This window comes from Tursiops truncatus, chromosome 13 (assembly GCF_011762595.2).
Source record: "Tursiops truncatus isolate mTurTru1 chromosome 13, mTurTru1.mat.Y, whole genome shotgun sequence".
Lineage (NCBI taxonomy): Eukaryota > Metazoa > Chordata > Mammalia > Artiodactyla > Delphinidae > Tursiops > Tursiops truncatus.
In genome coordinates this window covers 9,712,675-9,731,981 of record NC_047046.1, presented here as the reverse complement: position 1 = coordinate 9,731,981, position 19,307 = coordinate 9,712,675, and the positions used below count along the sequence as shown (strand labels likewise).

General features: G+C 45.1%; 1 protein-coding gene across 13 annotated transcripts in view; it reads right to left on the bottom strand.

The window, feature by feature from the left end:
• The window catches only part of CIT (citron rho-interacting serine/threonine kinase), a 170,611-nt gene that overhangs the window by 87,771 nt on the left and 63,533 nt on the right, over nucleotides 1-19,307 (bottom strand). For 12 of the 13 annotated variants that reach the window (XR_012325146.1, XM_073790086.1, XM_073790090.1 and 9 more), the window contains exon 10: nucleotides 13,762-13,945. The exons of the other annotated variant lie outside the window; for it this stretch is intronic. Coding sequence is in view for 11 of the 12 variants with exons in the window: in XM_073790086.1 (XP_073646187.1) it covers nucleotides 13,762-13,945 (184 nt within the window). In the remaining variant the exon portion in view is untranslated. The remainder of the gene's footprint in view (nucleotides 1-13,761; nucleotides 13,946-19,307) is intronic. 13 annotated transcript variants of the gene reach the window in all.

The window sequence follows — 19,307 nt, the reverse complement described above, 5'->3', positions numbered from 1 at the left end:
TACAGCACAGTGCCCTGAAAAGTACAGTAGTACCAGCTACATCACTGCTGCTTTTACACTTGCTTCTGGACATCGGGGGCTTGAAATAAAGATACTGTACTACTGTACTCTATACAGTACTGTAAAGTACACAAAAGCACAACCACTAGTAGAGGATGCACGTATGTGACAATGTACACCAGACAGGTGAACTAATTTATGTGACTGGACATTCGAACATACGTTCGCATCTTTGAAAGTTCGCGACTTGAAGGTTCGTAGGTAGGGGACTTACTGCACTTGTTACGGTGATCTGTGATCTTTGATGTTAGTATTGTAATTGTTTTGAGGCACCACAAACCGCACCCACATAAGACAGTGAACTTAATAAATGTTGTGGGTGTTCTGACTGCCTCCCCTTCCGGCCATTCCCCATCTCTCTCCCTCTCCTCGGGCCTCCCTATTCCCTGAGTCACGATACTGAAATTAGGCCAATTAATAACCCTACAATAGCCTCTAAGTGGTCAAGTGAAAGGAACTGTCACAGGTCACTCACTTTAAATCAAAAGCTAGAAATGATTAAGCTCAGTGAGGAAGGAATGTCAAAAGCCGAGACAGGCTGAAAGCTGGGCTTCTTCGGCCAGTTAGCCAAGTTGTGAATGCAAAGTTCTTGAAGGAAATTAAAAGTGCTCCTCCAGTGAACACATGAATGATAAGAAAGCAAAACAGCCTTATTGCTGACATGAGGGAAGTTTTAATGGTCTGGATAGATGATTACACCAGTCACAGCATTCCCTTAAGCCCAAGCCTAAACCAGAGCAAGATAGTGATTCCTCTGATGGATCTGGGCAAAGTGAATTGAAAATCTTCTGAAAAGGATTCACCATTCTAGATGCCATTAAGGACATTTGTGATTCATGGGAAGATGTCAAAATATCAACATGAACAGGAGTTTAGAAGAAGTTGATTCCAACCCTCATGGATGACATTGAGGGGTTCAAGACTTCAGTGGAGGAAGGAACTGCAGATGTGATGGAAATAGCAAGAGGACTACATTTAGAAGTGGAGCCTGAAGAGGTAACTGAATTGCTGGAATCTCATGACAAAGCTTTAATAGATTAGGAGTTGATTCTTATGTATGAGCAAAGAAAGTGATTTCTTGAGGTGGAATCTACTCCTGGTGAAGATGCTGTGAAGACCGCTGAAATGACAACACAGGATTTAGAATATTACATAAACTTAGCTGATAAAGCAGCAGCAGGGTTTCAGAGGATTAACTCCAGTTTTGCAAGATGTTCTATTATGGGTAAAATGCTATCAAATAACATTGCACACTACAGAGAAATCGTTTGTGAAAGGAAGAGTCAATCAGTGTAGCAGACTTCATTGTTGTCTTATTTTAAGAAATTGCCACAGCCATCCCAGCCCTCAGCAAACATGACCCTTATCAGGCAACAGCCATCAGCATGGAGGCGAGACCCTGCACCAGCAAGAAGATTACGACTCACTGAAGTTTCAGGTGATGGTTTGCATTTTTTAGCAATCAAGTATTTTTTAATTAAGGAATGTACATTGTTTAGACATAATGCTATTGCACACTTAATAGACTATGGTATACCATAAACATAACTTGTATATGCACTGGGAAATCAAAAAAAATTGTGTGACTTGCTTTATTGCGATATTTACCCTACTGCAGTGAATACTGTGATACTCCAAGGTACACCTGTATTTTTTGACCACCTTCTATGAGTGAGTATAAGATAGATAGATAGATAGAAAGAAAAGAAAAAATACATATATATATATCCCTTATACATCAGGGAGAATATAAAAGCCCTGTGATCCCATAAGAGGTACGTGTGGACCAGTGGTTCTCAACTGGGGCAATTTTGCCTCCCATATGACAGGTAGCAATGTCCGGAGACTTTGCTGATTTTCACGACTGGGGGTGGGAGTGCTATTAACATCTAGTGGGTAGAGGCTAGAGATGCTGCTCAACAATTCTACAACCCACAGGACAACCCCCCACAAAAAGAATTATCCAGCCCAACATGTCAACAGCGTCAAGTTGCAAAACTCTGCTGTGGAGGCTATGAAGTTAAGGAAGCCACAATTCCTGTCCTCAAAGAAGTAGCAATGTAGGAGAGAGAATTAATGCCACCACCTTTATTATCAAGAATAGCGCCCATTTATTGAGCACAACGTCAGGCACTGTGCTTGGTACTTTAGGGGTAACCTCACCGAATCCTCCAACAATCCTCTAAGGAGGGCATTATTATCCTGTGGCACTGAGGCTAAGGAACAGCTTACCCTATGGCCTCTACATTCTCCTATCAACCACATTAGGATGACTAGGGTACAGGTGATGGGCAGGAGAGCTGGGTTTTGGTTCAAAGTTGGGCTCTGCAACCCATCAAGTCATGGGAATCCCAACTCTGCTACTTTTTGGCTGGATGGCCTCGGACAAACCCAAGAAAAGAAACCCAAGAAAACTGCCCCAGAGACTCAGAGGAGCGAAGTCAAAGAGGATGGGGAAATGGATCGTGCAAGGGAAGGTAGCTTCTACCCGTGACTAGCTGTGTGCAATGCTGGGAGGGCGACTCCAAGGCCGGGACAGCCTGGGTACCCAAGAACATCCATATGCCAGGTCAGTCCACAGCCACCCCCCAGAAACGGCTCAACTCGCGCATGAGAGCAACTCCTCCTCCATCACTTAGTGGCTCGGGGGGTAATTAAATAGGACAGTACAGATTTTACAGGTCCAGGCTGGTTCATGCTCTGGGCTCGATGAGATGCAGTACAATGAGGATGCTAACAAAAGAATATGCAGCCTGCCCACACATTGCTTGCCTACTCCTCCTGGCTGCATCTTTGATACACAGCCCGTTGTCCCCATGGAGAGAAAAGGCACTTCTGAGCAGCGGGTGCATGCAGCCACCCACCCACACACAGCAGTGCTGTCTCTTCAAGCACAAAGCCAAGTTTGGGTTTTCCTTTTTTTTCCAGCTTCTATTTTCTAGAAAAATTTACTCCGAAATCAACATCTCTCCCTGATATACACATGTGCTTTATAATTATAGAGGTCCAAAGAGTATTAATAGAGGTAATGGTATATGACACAGAGGGAATGTGGGGCTTGGTCGTTACTGCTGCAGCAGAAAGAACGTTTTCTTAAAATGTGTTCGATGTGACCTAAAAATTGCTTTTACATGTAACCTCAACGTTTAAGGAAAAATGACAAGATGCATTTTTTTCAATGTCTATAAATAACTCCCATAACTCAAAAACAATGTCCTTAATAAAGCTATCAATAGAATACGTCATATCAAAAGAGAATACAATCTGTATTTCCAACCTAAAAGAAGGTACATGTGCTGAGTTCTCTCTATCACTACGGTAATAACTAAGATCATGCTTAAGCATCAAGCCATCCATTTATTTCCTTAGGAAGAGAATCCCAAGCCTGCAAGACATGCCTCCACATCACAGATCACATCGATCACAAATCACAGATATTCTTGAGATAACCAAGAATGGATACTTGGAGGCTAAAATGAGGGAATCGAAATTAGCTCAGTTGAGAGCTCTACCTTAATTGTGGCCAACGGCACTAAAAATACACGCAAGCGCAAGATGTAATATGGTGCAAAAAATAAAACACTCATCAGCATTCTGTTCCAAAAATATATTGGCTTTTAAGATTGAGCATTCTGAAATTTATGAACTAACTTTATAAGCCCGTTTAAAAATACACACTGGTGTCCATCATGAACACTTGGAAATACAGTAGTCCCCCCTGATCCACAGTTTCACTTTTCATGGTTTCATATACTCATGGTCAACTGTGGCCCAAAAATATTACATGGAAAATTCTAGAAATAAACAATTTATAAGCTTTCAATTGAGCACTGATCTGAGCAGTATGATGAAATCTTGCGCTGCCCTGCTCTGTCCCACCTGGGACGTTATTCATCCCTTTATCCAGCCTATCCATGCTGTATACGCTACCGGCTAGCCAAGATACAGTTATCGGATTGACTGTCGAAACATCGCAGTGCCTGTGTTCATTATTATACTTAATAATGGCCCCAAAGCCCAAGAGTAGTGATGTGGCAATTCTGATACCCTCTTACTGTGTCTAATTTGTAAATTAAACTTAATCATAGGTATGTAGGTATGTATAGGGAAAAAAGTATATAGAGAGGGTTCAGCACTACACGCTGTTTCAAGCATCCATTGGGGGTCTTGGGACATGTTCCCAGAAGGTAAGGGGGGACTACTACCCCAAAAATACCGCTCTTCTAAAAAGCTTCTGAATCTAGCTAGCTTTGGGGCACCTCCTTGCCAACTCACACACACACCACATACACACACACACACAGAGCAGTGGTCTCCAGCTGAATAAGAACATATGCTTTGGAATGACTCAAGAATCATGTATTAAAACTCACGCTATTAATTAAAGTATAGTTACGTGATTTCTAATACAGTCCCCACCTCTAAGCCAGTGCCTAGCTTCGCAGGTTAATTTCACTGGTATACCACCACCTCTTGCCTGGATGGCTGCAGTAACTTAACCCATCTCCCTGAAGCCGACTCTTGCCATCCTGCTGTCCACCACACCGTGATCAGAGGGCCTCTCTGTACCATGAGAACCAGACCCTCCACGTTCCTACTCAAAATCCTGCAAAGGCTTCCTGCTTATTGCAAATAGAGCAAAATCCAAAACCAAAGGCCCTGCCTACCTCTTCTCGGACCACTTCCCCCGTGCATCCGGAAGCTCTGGCTACTCCAACGTGCTTTCTGGACACCCACTGGACATCCATGGGCTAGTGCCGGCCTCAGGGACTAAAGTGCTGGTTCCCAGCCATTGCCCACCCAGGTTCAGATTTCTTCAGAGCACTTCCCACCATCTGAAAAATGTCTTGCCCATGAACTTACTTATCCTCTGTCTCCCTGCACAGAATGTTAGCTTCCCAAGGGCAGGGACCTTATCTATCTTGCTCAGACATGCCACAAGGCTTAGAACTACATGTTTTACAATGAACGAATGAATGAATGTGCCAAGCACTTCTGTGCCCCAGGCAGTCTCAGTTTAAAGGTCACAGTGGGACAAAGAGATCCAAAATAAGAAGTGAACTGAATCAATGCTGACTTGAGAAAGCGCTCTGGCCCTCACACGGGAAATGCTCAGTATTGGTTCTGGATGGCACTGTCACGATGACACACATGCTGTCCCATCCAGGGGACGCTCAAGCACTGGAGGGTGGGTGGGAGTGCGTGACCTCCAGGCTTGCCACAGCACACGTCCACCTCCCCCAGCACCGAGTTCCAGACCCCGCTGGAACTAGGTCCTATCAGGAGCCTGCAGTGTGTTTTACAGAAGGTATAGCCAACCAACACATCACAGACTCCATTCTGAGCAAAAAATTGGATAGAGACATTAGGAAATCTGTCAGGCACCCCCACGGAGTCTGATTCTCTCAATGGGCAGAAACCAGCAAGATGTCTTTATAAAAAGGAGCGGGGAAGAAGAGACTCAAAAGCACCCCTGGGCCCATCTTCACCCCTAAATAACAACAACAAATATGAAATGAACACCCACTCTGCTCCCAGCACTAACACTACATGCTCTGCGTGACCCCACGATAAACCCAGCAGGTTGGCACGAATAACCCCCACTTTATACGTAAGGGAAGTGATGCTGAGAGGTCAAGTGCCTTATTTGCACAGCTCGTGAGGCAGGGAGCCTTGACTTGAACCTACATCTGCCTGGTCCCAAAGCCTAGACTTGCAACATTCCGTCCCCCAAAACAAAGAATGCTTGTATCAGCTCTAAAGTTAAAAGCTGGAAAAGTTGGCCATCGACGGCCACACGCATGGTAAGTGAACTTAAGAAGTAACCCAAGCGGGCTTCCCTGGTGATGCAGCGGTTAAGAATCTGCCTGCCAATTCAGGGGACACGAGTTTGAGCCCTGGTCCAGGAAGATCCCACATGCCGTGGAGCAACTAAGCCCGGGCGCCACAACTACTGGGCCTGCAATCTAGAACCCACAAGCCACAACTACTGAGCCCATGTGCCACAACTACTGAAGCCTGCATTCCTAGAGCCCGTGCTCCACAACAAGAGAAGCCACCGCCTGCGCACTGCAACGAAGAGTAGCCCCCACTAGCCGCAACTTGAGAAAGCCCGCGTGCAGCAACGAAGACCCAACGCAGCCAATAAATAAATAAATGTTCCTTAAAAAAAAAAAAGAAGTAACCCAAGCTTCTTGATCAGTTTCCTTGTCTGTAAAACAACGGGTTACCACTGGGATTAAATGAGAATGTTCATCAAGCCCTTAGAATAGTGTCTGGTACAATGAGTTCTCAGTAAAGTCATCTCTTTCGCCTTTATTATTAGGCTAGTCCGTCGATCCTGCACAGTCTAGCAGAGTCAGGATTGTTAGAGGCAGGGCAGTGTAGTGGTCCAGGCTATGGGTCTAAGTCTCAGATCTGTTACTACCTGCAAAACCTCAGGCAAGTAACCTAACCTTGCTGAGCCTCAGAGTCCTCCTCTGTAAAATGAGGATAATACCAGCTACCTCATAGTTATGGTGAGATTGTGACGACTTAATGAGACAACGCACGTGAAGGGGCATTCGGCACAGTGCTGGGCGCACAGGAAGTACTCAAGAGACGACAGCGTCCATGAGCAGCTGTATAAACTGTGCAGAAGAATTGGAATAATCCCTGGCCACTTCTAGTTCAATCTGACAAATGTTCACTGAAGGCCTGCCAGAGGCAAGGCTCCGCTGCATGCAAAGTGTGGAAGACACCATCCCCAACCTCGATGAGCGCTGAGCAGCTGGGCCAGACACAGGGCACAAGGAGAGGGGTGAGTGAGAAGGCAGGCTGGGGTCTTGGCACACCAGGCTTGAACACCCAGCTCAGGAGTGGTCATTAATTCTGTGCACATCGTGATGCTACTGAAGGGCTCAGCAGGAAAATGACATCATCCAACATGTGCTTTGGGAGAATTCCACCCTCTGTAGAGAATGGATTAGACCGGGGAAAACTGGAGGCAGATGAATCAGTCAGGAGGCTACTGCAGTAGTCCAGAACTCAATGAGGGGTGGCGGTGGGGACAGAAACCCGGGCATACACGCAAGAGGCACAACTTCGAAAACTCGGCAACTGATGAGACGGTGGGGGAGATGAAAAATAGTTTAAGATGACTCCGTTTTCTTGCCTAGAAAGGTAGAGAAAGTGGTAGTTTCTTAAATGAAATGAGGAAAACTAAACTGGCACCAAGGGGCTTACTGAGTGAGCAAGTGAGTCTGTGCTGGGAACAGGGATGGAGAGATGCTAGTAGGACATTCTGGTGATGATGAGCAGGGCCCAATGGGAGGAAGGCCATGGGGGGGAGGAAGGCCATGGGGAAGTGAGAGTTACAGTCAATGGACTCAATGAGATCACCCCGAACAGGCTAAAAAAACAACTAAGGTGGAGCTTTAGGGGATGGTGCAACATCTCAAGGGCGGCCTGAAACAGACACGGAACAGGGAGAACAGCAGTCAGAGAGGAAGGAGGGAAAACCAAGTTTCCATAACGTGGAAGAGAAGGAGAAAGTTTCAAGACACTCGTGGCAACTAATGGTATCATGTGGTGGGGTGGCAACCACTAAACACAGTGGCTGGGTGGAATCCGTGGCTTCTGAGACAGTGATTTTCATAGAGTTGGAGAGGTTGGAAAAGAGGCATTGAGGGTAGGCTATTCTTTCAGGAAGTTCGTCAGAGAAAGGAAGGTGAGGAGGTCAGGAGACTCAAGACAAGTAAAACAGAGAGAACCGAGAGAAATTCACTTAGGGGAAGGGACACTTGCCAAACTGGCACCGAGATTGGGAACATACAGCACCAGTTAGTCAATTACTGTCTTCTTAAGGGATCCGAGGCAACCATGCGAATCAGCATGTGTAGACCAGCAAAAAAAGGCAGATCTTCTGGAGCCTAATCCTCAGGACTGGGCTGGTAGCGCTTCGATCGGATTTCCTAAAGGTACCTTTAAGACAAATGAGAAGGCGGCAGAATGGTCCTGCCAGGCCTGCGAGGCGAGCACACACAGTCTAAATAGAGAACAGAATAAGGCAAGAAGAACAAGATGTGCTTGACTTAGAGAAGAAATTGAGCAAGAGGAGAAAACCCCACAAAATACACAGAGGCGAGTCTTAGGCACCTGGTCAGGATGACCGTGGAGTGGAAACAGCACGGGGCACTTTAGGGCAGTGTCCACGGGCAGGAGCTGGGGAAGGTTTTGTAACTGATTTGGGAGGTACAGACGATGCATACCTTTGGGAACCAGAGCAGATTCTGCTACTGTTCAAACAATCAAAACACAGGTGAGGCTGTTTGCCATAGGGATCTGTAGGCAGTGCGCACAATGACAGACAGCCTTGGGCTGGAGGTGGAAAGGAACAGAGTTTTTAAGGGAAGATCACCCCCCCACCCCCAAGTATTTCAGTGAAAAGTAAGAAGGACTGATGGGAGAGTTCAGGCCATCTTCCGCTGGAATAAGTCCTCCCGGCATGGACGGTGGGAAGCAGTGAAGTACAAAACGTAGACATCAACAGACACGGGTCTCAGACCCGTCAACAAATTGAGAGCTGCGGCCATAAAAATGACTTGAATCGATCCACCCAGTGCTTACTGAGTGGCTTGTCTATGATAGGCCTGAAGGGATAGTGGAAGGCAAGGTCAATACAGTCCCCTGTCCTCGCCAAGCTTACACTCAAGCAAATGAAAACTCTGGGGAGAGAGTGTGTATGCGTGTGTTCATGTACACACACACACAAAGTGAGAGCCTCTAAATGAAAAGAGGAAGAAGGCAGAAACATCCAAGAGCTACACAGTCCACCTACTCAATAAACCTGCAGAGGCTGAAAACAAGCCCAGCCTTTCCACCGCCGTCAGCTCTCATCCCACCCTGCCCCACCCCACTGCTCAGTCACTGCCCATGATGGGCTTCTGCTTCTGAAAAGCACGTGAACCTGGGGACCCCACATAAATGTGCCCATTTCTCTTGCCTGTGGCATTTATTTGGCAGCCTAGCACAGTGGCTAAGAGACCCTGGAGCCAACTTGCCTGGGTTCAAGTCCTGGCTGAGCCGCCGGGAGCCATGTGACCTTGGGCAAGTTGCTTAGGCTCTCTCTGCGCCTCCGTTTCCTCACTTGTAAAATGGGAATGACGACGGTACCTTCCTTGGGGGCTGTTGTGCAGTTTAAGTGAGTTAACCTGTGTAAAGTGATTGGCTCAGAGCCTGGTACAGAGTCAGTACCCTGCAAGGATAAGCTGCTCTTATCTCCCTGCCCACCTGAAATTCTATGTGCCTCTCCACTGTCTTCTAAGAAGTTGAGGCAAATATTCTACCTTCCATTAGTCCACTTATAAACTCAGTTCCAACACCTGTGTTTTCTGAGGGTCTATAATGTCCTGTGCTCCAGGAAAACCAGGGTGAATAAGACCCAGCCCTGCCTTTGAGATCACAGCCGACGTGGGGAAACAGACAGATATTCCAACAAAGGTGATCACTGTACTTTGGCAAGAACTGGGAATTGGCATTACCCATTAAGTGCCCCCATGTCAGATTTTTTGCCTTCCCCTCCCACCTCTCCTAAAGCACTTAGACATCCAATGTTTACACGATATTCTGCAGTCAGGGTGTTTGCTTTGTGTCCCATGAAGTATTTCACACATATGCTTGTTTAACTGGATGGGAAGGAACCCATTCTGGGACTGGGCCTTCAAATTCTGGCCCCCAGTCCACTCCACCCAACAACCACCTTTAAGCTACAGGGATCTGGAGGCTGCACATGAACTTGTGGTGGATCAGGATGTTCAAGCATCACTAGCGGAAAGTTCTCAGGGCCTGGGGAGCTGGGTTTCTGGTCTGGCATGACTTTGGGCTATTTAATTATTGCTGAGTTCTTTCCATATCTTCTTCACATATATAGAGACTAGTGCATGCATGCATAGAGAGACTAGTGTAGTGGTAATAACAAAAATAATAACAGTGGACATTCCGTGTGACTTTTCCATGTGCCAGGGACTAGAACAAGTGCTTTACATATTTCACATAATCCTCAAAACAGCCCTAAGAGGCAAGTATCATTATTACTTCACCTTGCAGTTGAGGAAACTGACATATGCAAAGAGGCCTCAGTAGAGCAAGGAAGAGGCACCCGAAACTGGTTCTCTGAAAATCTGGAAAGGCATTGGTGGAAGCCATTTTTCACTCTTCCACAGTCACAGTGTTTGGATGGCTGGTTCCAAGAATAAATTTTCAGATCCACCCAAAAGGAAAGGAAAAAGCCCTGAGTCAAAAAAGAAAGCCCCCAACAGGGGGGCTAAATATAGCCTATTCAGACACTGTCATCCCACAGATTCCAGTCTCATCGAAATCCCATTGGTCCTCTAAGATTGCCAGCGTCTCCAAAAGCATAAAACCAGCATGCGTAAAAACTAACACAAAATATAAAACCAAATGGCTTTTTCCTTCTAGAGTTTATACTGAAGGTTTGCAGAGATGCACTGCTTCTAGGAAGAAGGAGAGGGACCTAAAAAAAAATGTACCCCACGCTGAAAGAGGAGGGAGGAGGGCTAGGATCCATTATATTTTTAAACTTTTAACACACTGATTTCTGTTACTATCCCACCAGTGTAAAATTCAAGCCAACAGAGGCTCAGAGCAACACCCAGGCATTCAGAGCTTAGGGATTTAGTTTGGGTCATTGTTGGTTAAAAAGAAAGAGGCACCAGATTTGCACTAACTTTGCCCTCATCCCACCCCAAAGACGACCAAAACTAGTTCTGTAGGATCTCTCCCGTGCCCTCCAACTCAAGCTGCAAGGAATTCCCACTACACCTCAGACACAGAATGCTGAGATCAAGATTCCTGTGAAACCTAAAATGACGCACTCAATGGCTGGCTTAAAAATAGTCTGGGGTCCCAAAAAAGAATCCTAAAAAGTGATGAGCAAATGCAACAATTAAAATCATTCTCACTGCCAGTCTCTGTGAAAACTCCTCTTTCATTCAGCTCCACCTCTGAACATTTAATTCTTTTCACTGGTAACAGATCTGGGGTCAGTTTTTTCCAACGCAGTAGAGCAGCATCTGCAATTTCCTTGGTGGTGTAAAGAGTGAGTAACAGTACAGGTAATCAATGTGTGTAAATAAAAACCTGTGATGCTGAAACAGGGAGGGGAGAAGTAGAAACTCAGAAATACCAGGTCCCTGGTGGCAATGGTGGCGTCCCAGAAAATTCCCCCCCAACCTCCAAATGAATTTTGTTAACTATATGTTTACAAAACTGCAGGGGCTTCTAAGTAATTTCATCACTGCATCTTTTCTATTGAATTTCTAAACAATGATGATCCAATACGTCCAGGGTCACCTACATCCAACAGGTGGGGTGAATTTCCAAAATGATGTTGGAGGTTTCACCCATAGGGCTGTCCCTGGCAGAATAAACAAATCCAACAGCAAGATCACATTGTAAGATATAAGATGAAGGGAGATCATTCTGATTCCAACCCCAAATTGCCACGGAAAGGGCAATTAAAGCTCTCCCACCCAAAGACAGGAATACTTCAATTCCATCTTCCTCATAAAAAATACACGGTTTTGTTTGCATGGACTTTTTTTTCTTTTTTATGAGAATCTTAAGCATTCTGTCGGGGCATGAACAGAAGCTCATTTTATGCTCTAGAGATATATTTTGAACTACCAAAGGTAAAACAGCATATCTTCAAATACAGTGAGCAATATAAACACAATCTAGGGGGAAAGGATCATGAGTAAATTAAAACAACAAATATTTATCGAGTGCCTGGGCCTTAATACTGAGAGGCCCCTATCGGAGAGCTCCCTGAGCTTTCTGTGAGAAGCAGAAAGATGCAATTACAGTCTTCCTGAAAAATAAGCAATTAATCACACACTGCTTCCGATTAATTGCAATGCCTGAGAGCCCTCACATCATTCTGCCTTTGCCCCTGAAATCTTATTCCCTCACGTCCTTCCTGGTTTTTCAGATCATTGATTAGCACCCCAAGCAAGCTTTCATTCTGAGCCAGCTCGCCCACTGCTAACCAGAACTAGAACTCTCCATGCACCTCCGTCCAGTCCGACAGGTGACCTTCACCGTGCTGTGTGTGTCAAGGTTAAGCTGCCCACTAACCATACATCCTTTAACATTGGGCCTCCAATTCTGCCCTGCTCTTCAATGCTGGTACAAAACCTCCCAGCCCTGCTGGGCCATTTCAAATCCATCTGATGGCACATTCAACAGCTAGTGAGCTTTCTGCCTCTCCTCCCATTATCTAGATTGCTTTGGGGATGCAGAGCAAATTAGCCCAAAAGGTACAGCCAACACCACCAAAATCCAACCCCCAATTTTAATCCCAGCCACCAGGGAGAGAGGAAAGAAGGGTCCCCTCGGTCTCTTGCAACACAAACAGCTCTCTCAAATTCTATCGCAGCCCACAACGCTACCTCCCATCAAGTGCCCAGTTCCCCCCAGTTGTCTGAAATCTTTCCAGGAACATTACTGTCAAAATAACACCCATGGGGAGACACTATCCAAGAATCTACATGACATCCCCTCAATTCAATATCTGAGCTACGAGCACAACAAATCAGGACTAAATGCTGCCAAGGGAAGATCAAATTCTGCTTGTTTTCTAAGTGGGCAGCGACCGATCACCCAACATTACCCCGAGAGGCTCCAAGTGAGGGAGCTGTGGCATCGGGGGAATAACACAGCCAGTCCAAGACCTTCCCAGGGAACTTGAACCTCTGAACGCAGAATGTCATCGGATCAGGAGAACGAAGCAAGACACTGAGCTCTGACATCCACAGAGGCTACTGCATTTTAGAGAAATTCCAGGAGGCTGGAAGCCAGGGACCTCCCCCTGCCCAACCCCATCCCCAAGTACCAAGTGCCATACTAATGCGTTTTTCTTTAGCTTTTTCAAGAATGGAGAAAGACTGATCATGTCAAGAGGTTTACAGTAATATTTATACTTCCATTTTCTAGTCTCCTGGTTTGTTTTTTCCCTTGTGAAGCCCAGTTTCTGTGAATCAATGACTCGGCTACATCATACTCCCTCCTGGTGGCTCACAGTAACGGGGCTCTCTCTGGCTGCCAGTGCTTTGCCGGCTCAGAGGTTCAGCTGCCGGATTCCCCAGTCTTGCAGCAGACTTTGAGCTGAGCCAAGTACCATCTCTCCGTTAGAGCTCTGGTACAGCCACTTGCAGCTCAGGTAACCCCATCGGGAAGCCTTTAGCTCGTGAGAAACGGATTTTAGGATTCTTTCAATACTGCCAAGAGAGCAACCTCCATCCACCCACCTGAGAGATAGAGGGCTACACAGATGGAAAAATAGATAGACAGCTCATCTTAACCCTGCACGTTCCTCCCTTCACCGAGGCTCTGCACTGCTAGGTATCTCCCACTATCTCTTCCCCTCTAAAGAAGACCAAAGACTGAAAAACTAACCCAAAGTACTCGATTGACAATTATGATGCTATGGACAGGAAGAGGTACCTTGAACACAGCAAAATGAGAATATGAACAGTCTACCCCTCCCAAAGCCCAACCAGGTCAACTGCCTTCCAAACGCAAGCTGGTTAACAGCTTTCCTCCACTGCACTCCCCCCAGGCTGCCACTGCCACCGCCGCCACCTTTGGGCTCTATGCCTTGCATCAATGCAGGTCCCTTAGAAAAGTCAAAATTTCACTTACTCAGATCTACCAAGAATTCCCAGTGCCTTGCTATACGAAAACCCCACAAACGGCAGTTCTTCTCCTGAGAAACCTGAGGGGTTCAGCTGGCACGGAGAGGATGAAACCCACGAATTCTTCTCTGGTTCATCAAAATTGGAGGTGTCATCATCAGACTTGAGGGTGGGAACGAAGGGGGGAGGAGCTGGTTAAAGAAAAACAAGAAGGGGTGGGGGGGGGAGAAAAATTCAGACGGATTCAACACTGTTGCGGAGAAGAAAATCGTCTCACTCCTTCAGCGTTCCCGATGGCACTGCAGCGTCTGCTTTCAATCTAGCTCACACACAGGCAGACCCAGCCTCTGCTCGGCTCTTACAGCAACAAGAGATTAACCCCTTCCCTGCCAACATGGCCACCAACCCGCAGACGGGCTGCCTTCCCTGCTGGGGTAAACTGAAGGGTAAACTCAAACAGGTCACTTGGTAGAACAAAAAGCACTTGGGGAACTCGTTTGAGCAAGCCACTCGTTCCTGATATTTCCAGAATGATGCTACAGAGCATCAGATGGCTGGTGCTGGTGTACCAGATGACCTAAACCTTTTTATTTCCTCTTGCAGACAGGTCCAAATTATTAATATTTAGTGCTAATCACTGGGATAAGATGGAATTTCTACATTTCGTGGATTAACTGGAGTGACAGAAAAGAACAGGAGAGAGAGTTTGGGAGGCATGTAACTCATGTTAGGATAGCTCTGCAGTCCAGCCCATTCATATCCGGATGAGTATACTCGGAGCACTTATGTACCACTTTTTTTTCTTTTTTTTTTTAGTTCATTATCCCTCCTCCCCAGCTCGATCATGCCCCTGAATCCGCCGCAGTTTAATCAGCATAACGAAATGCCAGCCAGATAAAGTTCTTCCCGCTGATGTACGGCACCCCTGTGCACTGATGGTGTGGATGGATGGCTGCGTCCTACCTCATTAAGGCATGACTCCTGGCTAAGGACGTCTTACATCTTCTCCACTTCCTGCGGACCTACTAAGCTCTCTCGGTCAGGGAGTTGGACACTCGTTCATCGGTCACCAGGAAGCCGCCCACTGTGGTGGGCTCCCAGGGGTATAGCCAGCCAGAAGCGTTACCATGGCTGCGGGCTGAGGCGTCTGTGGTAGGTGGGCCGGGTAAGCTGGAGAGCCGGGCATCACATCCCCCGCAGTGCAGGCTTCATGCTCGCCACTCTGTGCGTGCGTGGTCTGGCGGCAACCCCGCCTGGCCACCTGCGTGGCAGGGGCCAGTGCTGATCTGAGTGACAGAGCAGCATGAGTCACGGCCAGAGCTCTGGAGAGCGCCCCCTAGGACAGTTGTCACAGCGCTTCCCAGCCCAGGCTTCTTTTTTAACTCCTTGCTTTCTGCACAAAAGCTGTGTGCCAGATGGGAGCAGCAGTCTATTTTCCGCTTATGGACTCCAAAGAATCTGGTTGTTTCCAAAGTTCCCCAATGACAACAACAACATCGGAAGCAGCAGGCAGCATCAGGAAGGAGACAAAGGTGAAGGGATGTGGAGCGGCAGGAGACGAAGCCAGAATGAGGAGGTCTGGCAGCTCCCGGGAAATGCAAAAAAGAACATTCTCAGAACTCAGGTGCGTTGAGATGTGGTAGGAGACTGAAAAACGTAAAATGTACGCTTCCCGAAAATTATTTAACACCTCGAAGCTCTCAAGAGAATTTAAATCTTCCCTGTTAGTGTCAGAATCTACTTGCTTAACATGTTAAAAATTAGTTGATGGAAAGAAAAATTACATTGAATGCTTCAGCCCACCTCCCATGCGTACTTTCCATCAACATGGGCTCAAATCCAATCGGATTTCAATTACCCAATATCTTTTTTTAAAGCAAAAAAAAAAAAAGAAAAAAAAACACCTTTTAATGGAAATTATACTTCATGAGGATAAAAAAGAGAAGTTTCCCATCCCAAAATAAGGAAACTCAGGTAAAGACTGAGGAAATGTATGGAAAGAGATTTGCAGATGATATTAATATGGAAGCATCATGGCTGGTGGCACATACTTTGACTAAGTGGGTTCAAACCACAGCTCCACCACTTACCAGCACTGTGACCTTGGGAAAGTGCCTTAACCTCTCTGAGCCTCAGTTTCAACATATAGATAATTTCCTCAAAGGGCTGCTGGGAGGTTTAAATGAAAGAAATCTATATAAACTGCTTCCTGGTACAGCTCTTAGCATACAGTAAACACTCCATAAAGACTACTTGCTATTAGGGCAGGAATAAAGAGGCAGACGTAGAGAATGGACTTGAGGACTTGGGGTGGGAGGGAGAAGCTGGGGCAAAGCGAGAGCAGCATAGACATATTTACACTACGGAATGTAAAACAGTTGGCTGATGGGAAGCAGCAGCATAGCAAAGGGAGACTGACTCCGTGCTTTGCGATGACCTAGAAGGGTGGGATAGGCAGAATAGGAAGGAGGCCCAAGAGGGAAGGGATTTGCTTTGTTGTGCAACAGAAACTAACACAGTATTGTGAAGCAATTATACTCCAATAAAGATCGATGAAAAAAAAAAAAAGACTACCTGCTGCTGTTATTGCCCACATGACAGATGTTTATGACAGATCCTGCAGTCAGAAGGCTAGTGAGGCACAGCAGAGTCTGTGTTGAGTATTCTTTCCTGCACAAGACACAGACACTCACGTGGATGTTTGTGTTAATCGTACCATTTCATTCTTAGCAGAAGTTTAATTCCCTTTCCACTATATACTAATTTATCTTTGGGAGACTGAAATAGAATTCCATTTCTGAGTGAGGAGTATGATTAATATAGGGGCAGGAGCCACCCTCTGTGAAATAACTATGACTGAGAAATTCCATACTATAAATAAGATCCCTCTTTAAAACTCCATCACACTCAAGGCTAGCCCATGTAGTCGAGATAAGATAAAGGGCCAGGTAATCTTCAATAAGAGGGAGAAGTCAACATGAAATGCCCCAGCTGGTAATAAGCGAGATACTCACAGGACAGATGAAAAGCTAAGAATGTCAGAGCCTCTAGACAGGTAGTCAGTTGGGTACAATGGGAAACTCTGAAAAGAGGGGCTTCTAGGGGCCACATTTCGGCAGGGAAAAGAGCCACGGCCTCAAGCCAAAGAAATGTGGGGGAAGTGGAAATCCTCAACCTAAGAGAAAGTGATGGATGCTCACCCTTGTCCAGAGCCCTTTAGAAGAGAAACAGGGCAGCTATTAAAACTGTAGCCCCACGTAGGGTGTCTGCGTTTACAGTATCCTACATGGTGAGGGAACTATAAGCCAAGAAATTATCAGCAATATTGGTCCAGGATCCCTTAGGGCACTGGCAGATGTAAGTGGAGAAAAATCTGTAGGACCACGTTCACAACACAGGGCACACAAGACTCCTTCTCTCCCTCCCTCCTTCCCTCTCTCACTCCAACACACACACACACACACACACACACACACACACACACACACACACACACACACACACACACTCCCAACTAGAAATGAGTTCACAATAAAAAGTAAAAACCAACAGCTACACATAACAAGAAAAAAGAAACCACCCAAACTACCACGAAGGAGCATCAGCAGATACAAAAGTGGGAGAATTAGCCCCCAAAAAACTGCAGATAAGAGAACAACCTAAAATGGACCATAAAATAAATTTTCATTCATGATCAAGGTAAATGAGTAGAAATTCTAATAAAAGAACAAGATACTCTGGAGAAAAGACAAAGCACATTTGAAAGGAACCAAATGGAACTTTTAAAAATGAAAAACATGATTGCTGAATTTAAAGTTTAAAACTCACTGGGTGCATTAAACAGACTAGACACAGCTAAAGAGAAAGCTGATGAACTAGTGGATAGATCTGAGGAAATCACATAGAACCATGCTTCACAAGCTGTGATCTGTAGACTTGCAGCATCAACAGCACCACCAGGGAGTTGGTTAGAAATACAGAATGGCAGGCCCTACACCATGCCCACTGAATCGGCACCTACATTCTAAAAAGATCCCCAGGTGATTTGTGAGCACACTGCAGTTGGAGAAGTGCTGATACAGAATGCAATACACAGAGACAAAGAGACAGGAGACAGAGAATGAGAAGGTTCAATGTACCTCTAACAGGAGCACTGGAAAGAGAATAGAGAACTAGCTCAAAATCTGGATGCCACATTTTAAAGGATTATATAATCTAAAGATTATCAAGTATGTGACCTCATCTATCTTGGGGGATTAATTCTCCTCTTTCTTGTACCTTATGGAAAAAGTCCCTTTTTTGATCCTCATAAAACATGACTTTTTCTTGTTTTTTGCTTAAAAAAGATATTAGTAGGTCACTGAAATAACTGGATTTGCATCTACGTTGATGGAGGTATTCAATGCACCTAAGAACATAGCATAGTGCCAGGCACATAGCAGGTGCATAATAAATACATGCTGAAGAGATAACAAACCCAAAACAATTAAGAAAATGGGAAAGGAACATACATATCGATAATTACCTTAAATGTAAATGGATTAAATGCTCCACCAAAAGACACAGACTGGCTGAATGGATACAAGAACAAGACCCATATATATGCTGTCTATAAGAAACCCACTTCAGACCTCAGGACACATACAGACTGAAAGTGAGGGGATGGAAAAAGATATTCCATGCAAATGGAAATCAAAAGAAAGCTGGAGTAGCAATTCTCATATCAGACAAACTAGACTTTAAAATAAAGACTATTACAAGAGACAAAGAAGGACACTACATAATGATCAAGGGATCGATCCAAGAAGAAGATGTAACAACTGTAAATATTTATGCACTCAACATAGGAGCACCTCAATACATAAGGTAAATACTAACAGCCATAAAAGGGGAAATCAACAATAACACAATCATAGTAGGGGACTTTAACACCCCACTTTCACCAATGGACAGATCATCCAAAGTGAAAATAAATAAGGAAACACAAGCCTTAAATGATACATTAAACAAGATGGACTTAATTGATATTTATAGAACATTCCATTCAAAAACAACAGAACACACATTTTTCTCAAGTGCTCATGGAATAGTCCCCAGGATAGATCATATCTTGGGTCACAAATCAAGCCTGGGTAAATTTAAGAAAATTGAAATCGTAACAAGTATCTTTTCCAACCACAACGCTATAAGACTAGATACCAATTACAGGAAAAGATCTATAAAAAATACAAACATACAGAGGCTAAACAATACACTACTTAATAACCAAGTGATCACTGAAGAAATCAAAGAGGAAATCAAAAAATACCTAGAAACAAATGACAATGGAGACATGAGGACCCAAAACCTATGGGATGCAGCAAAAGCAGTTCTAAGAGGGAAGTTTATAGCAATATATTCCTACCTTAATAGACAGAAAACATCTCAAATAAACAATCTAACCTTGCACCTAAAGCAATTAGAGAAATAAGAACAAAAAAACCTCAAAGTTAGCAGAAGGAAAGAAATCATAAAGATCAGATCAGAAATAAAGGAAGGAAACGATAGTAAAGA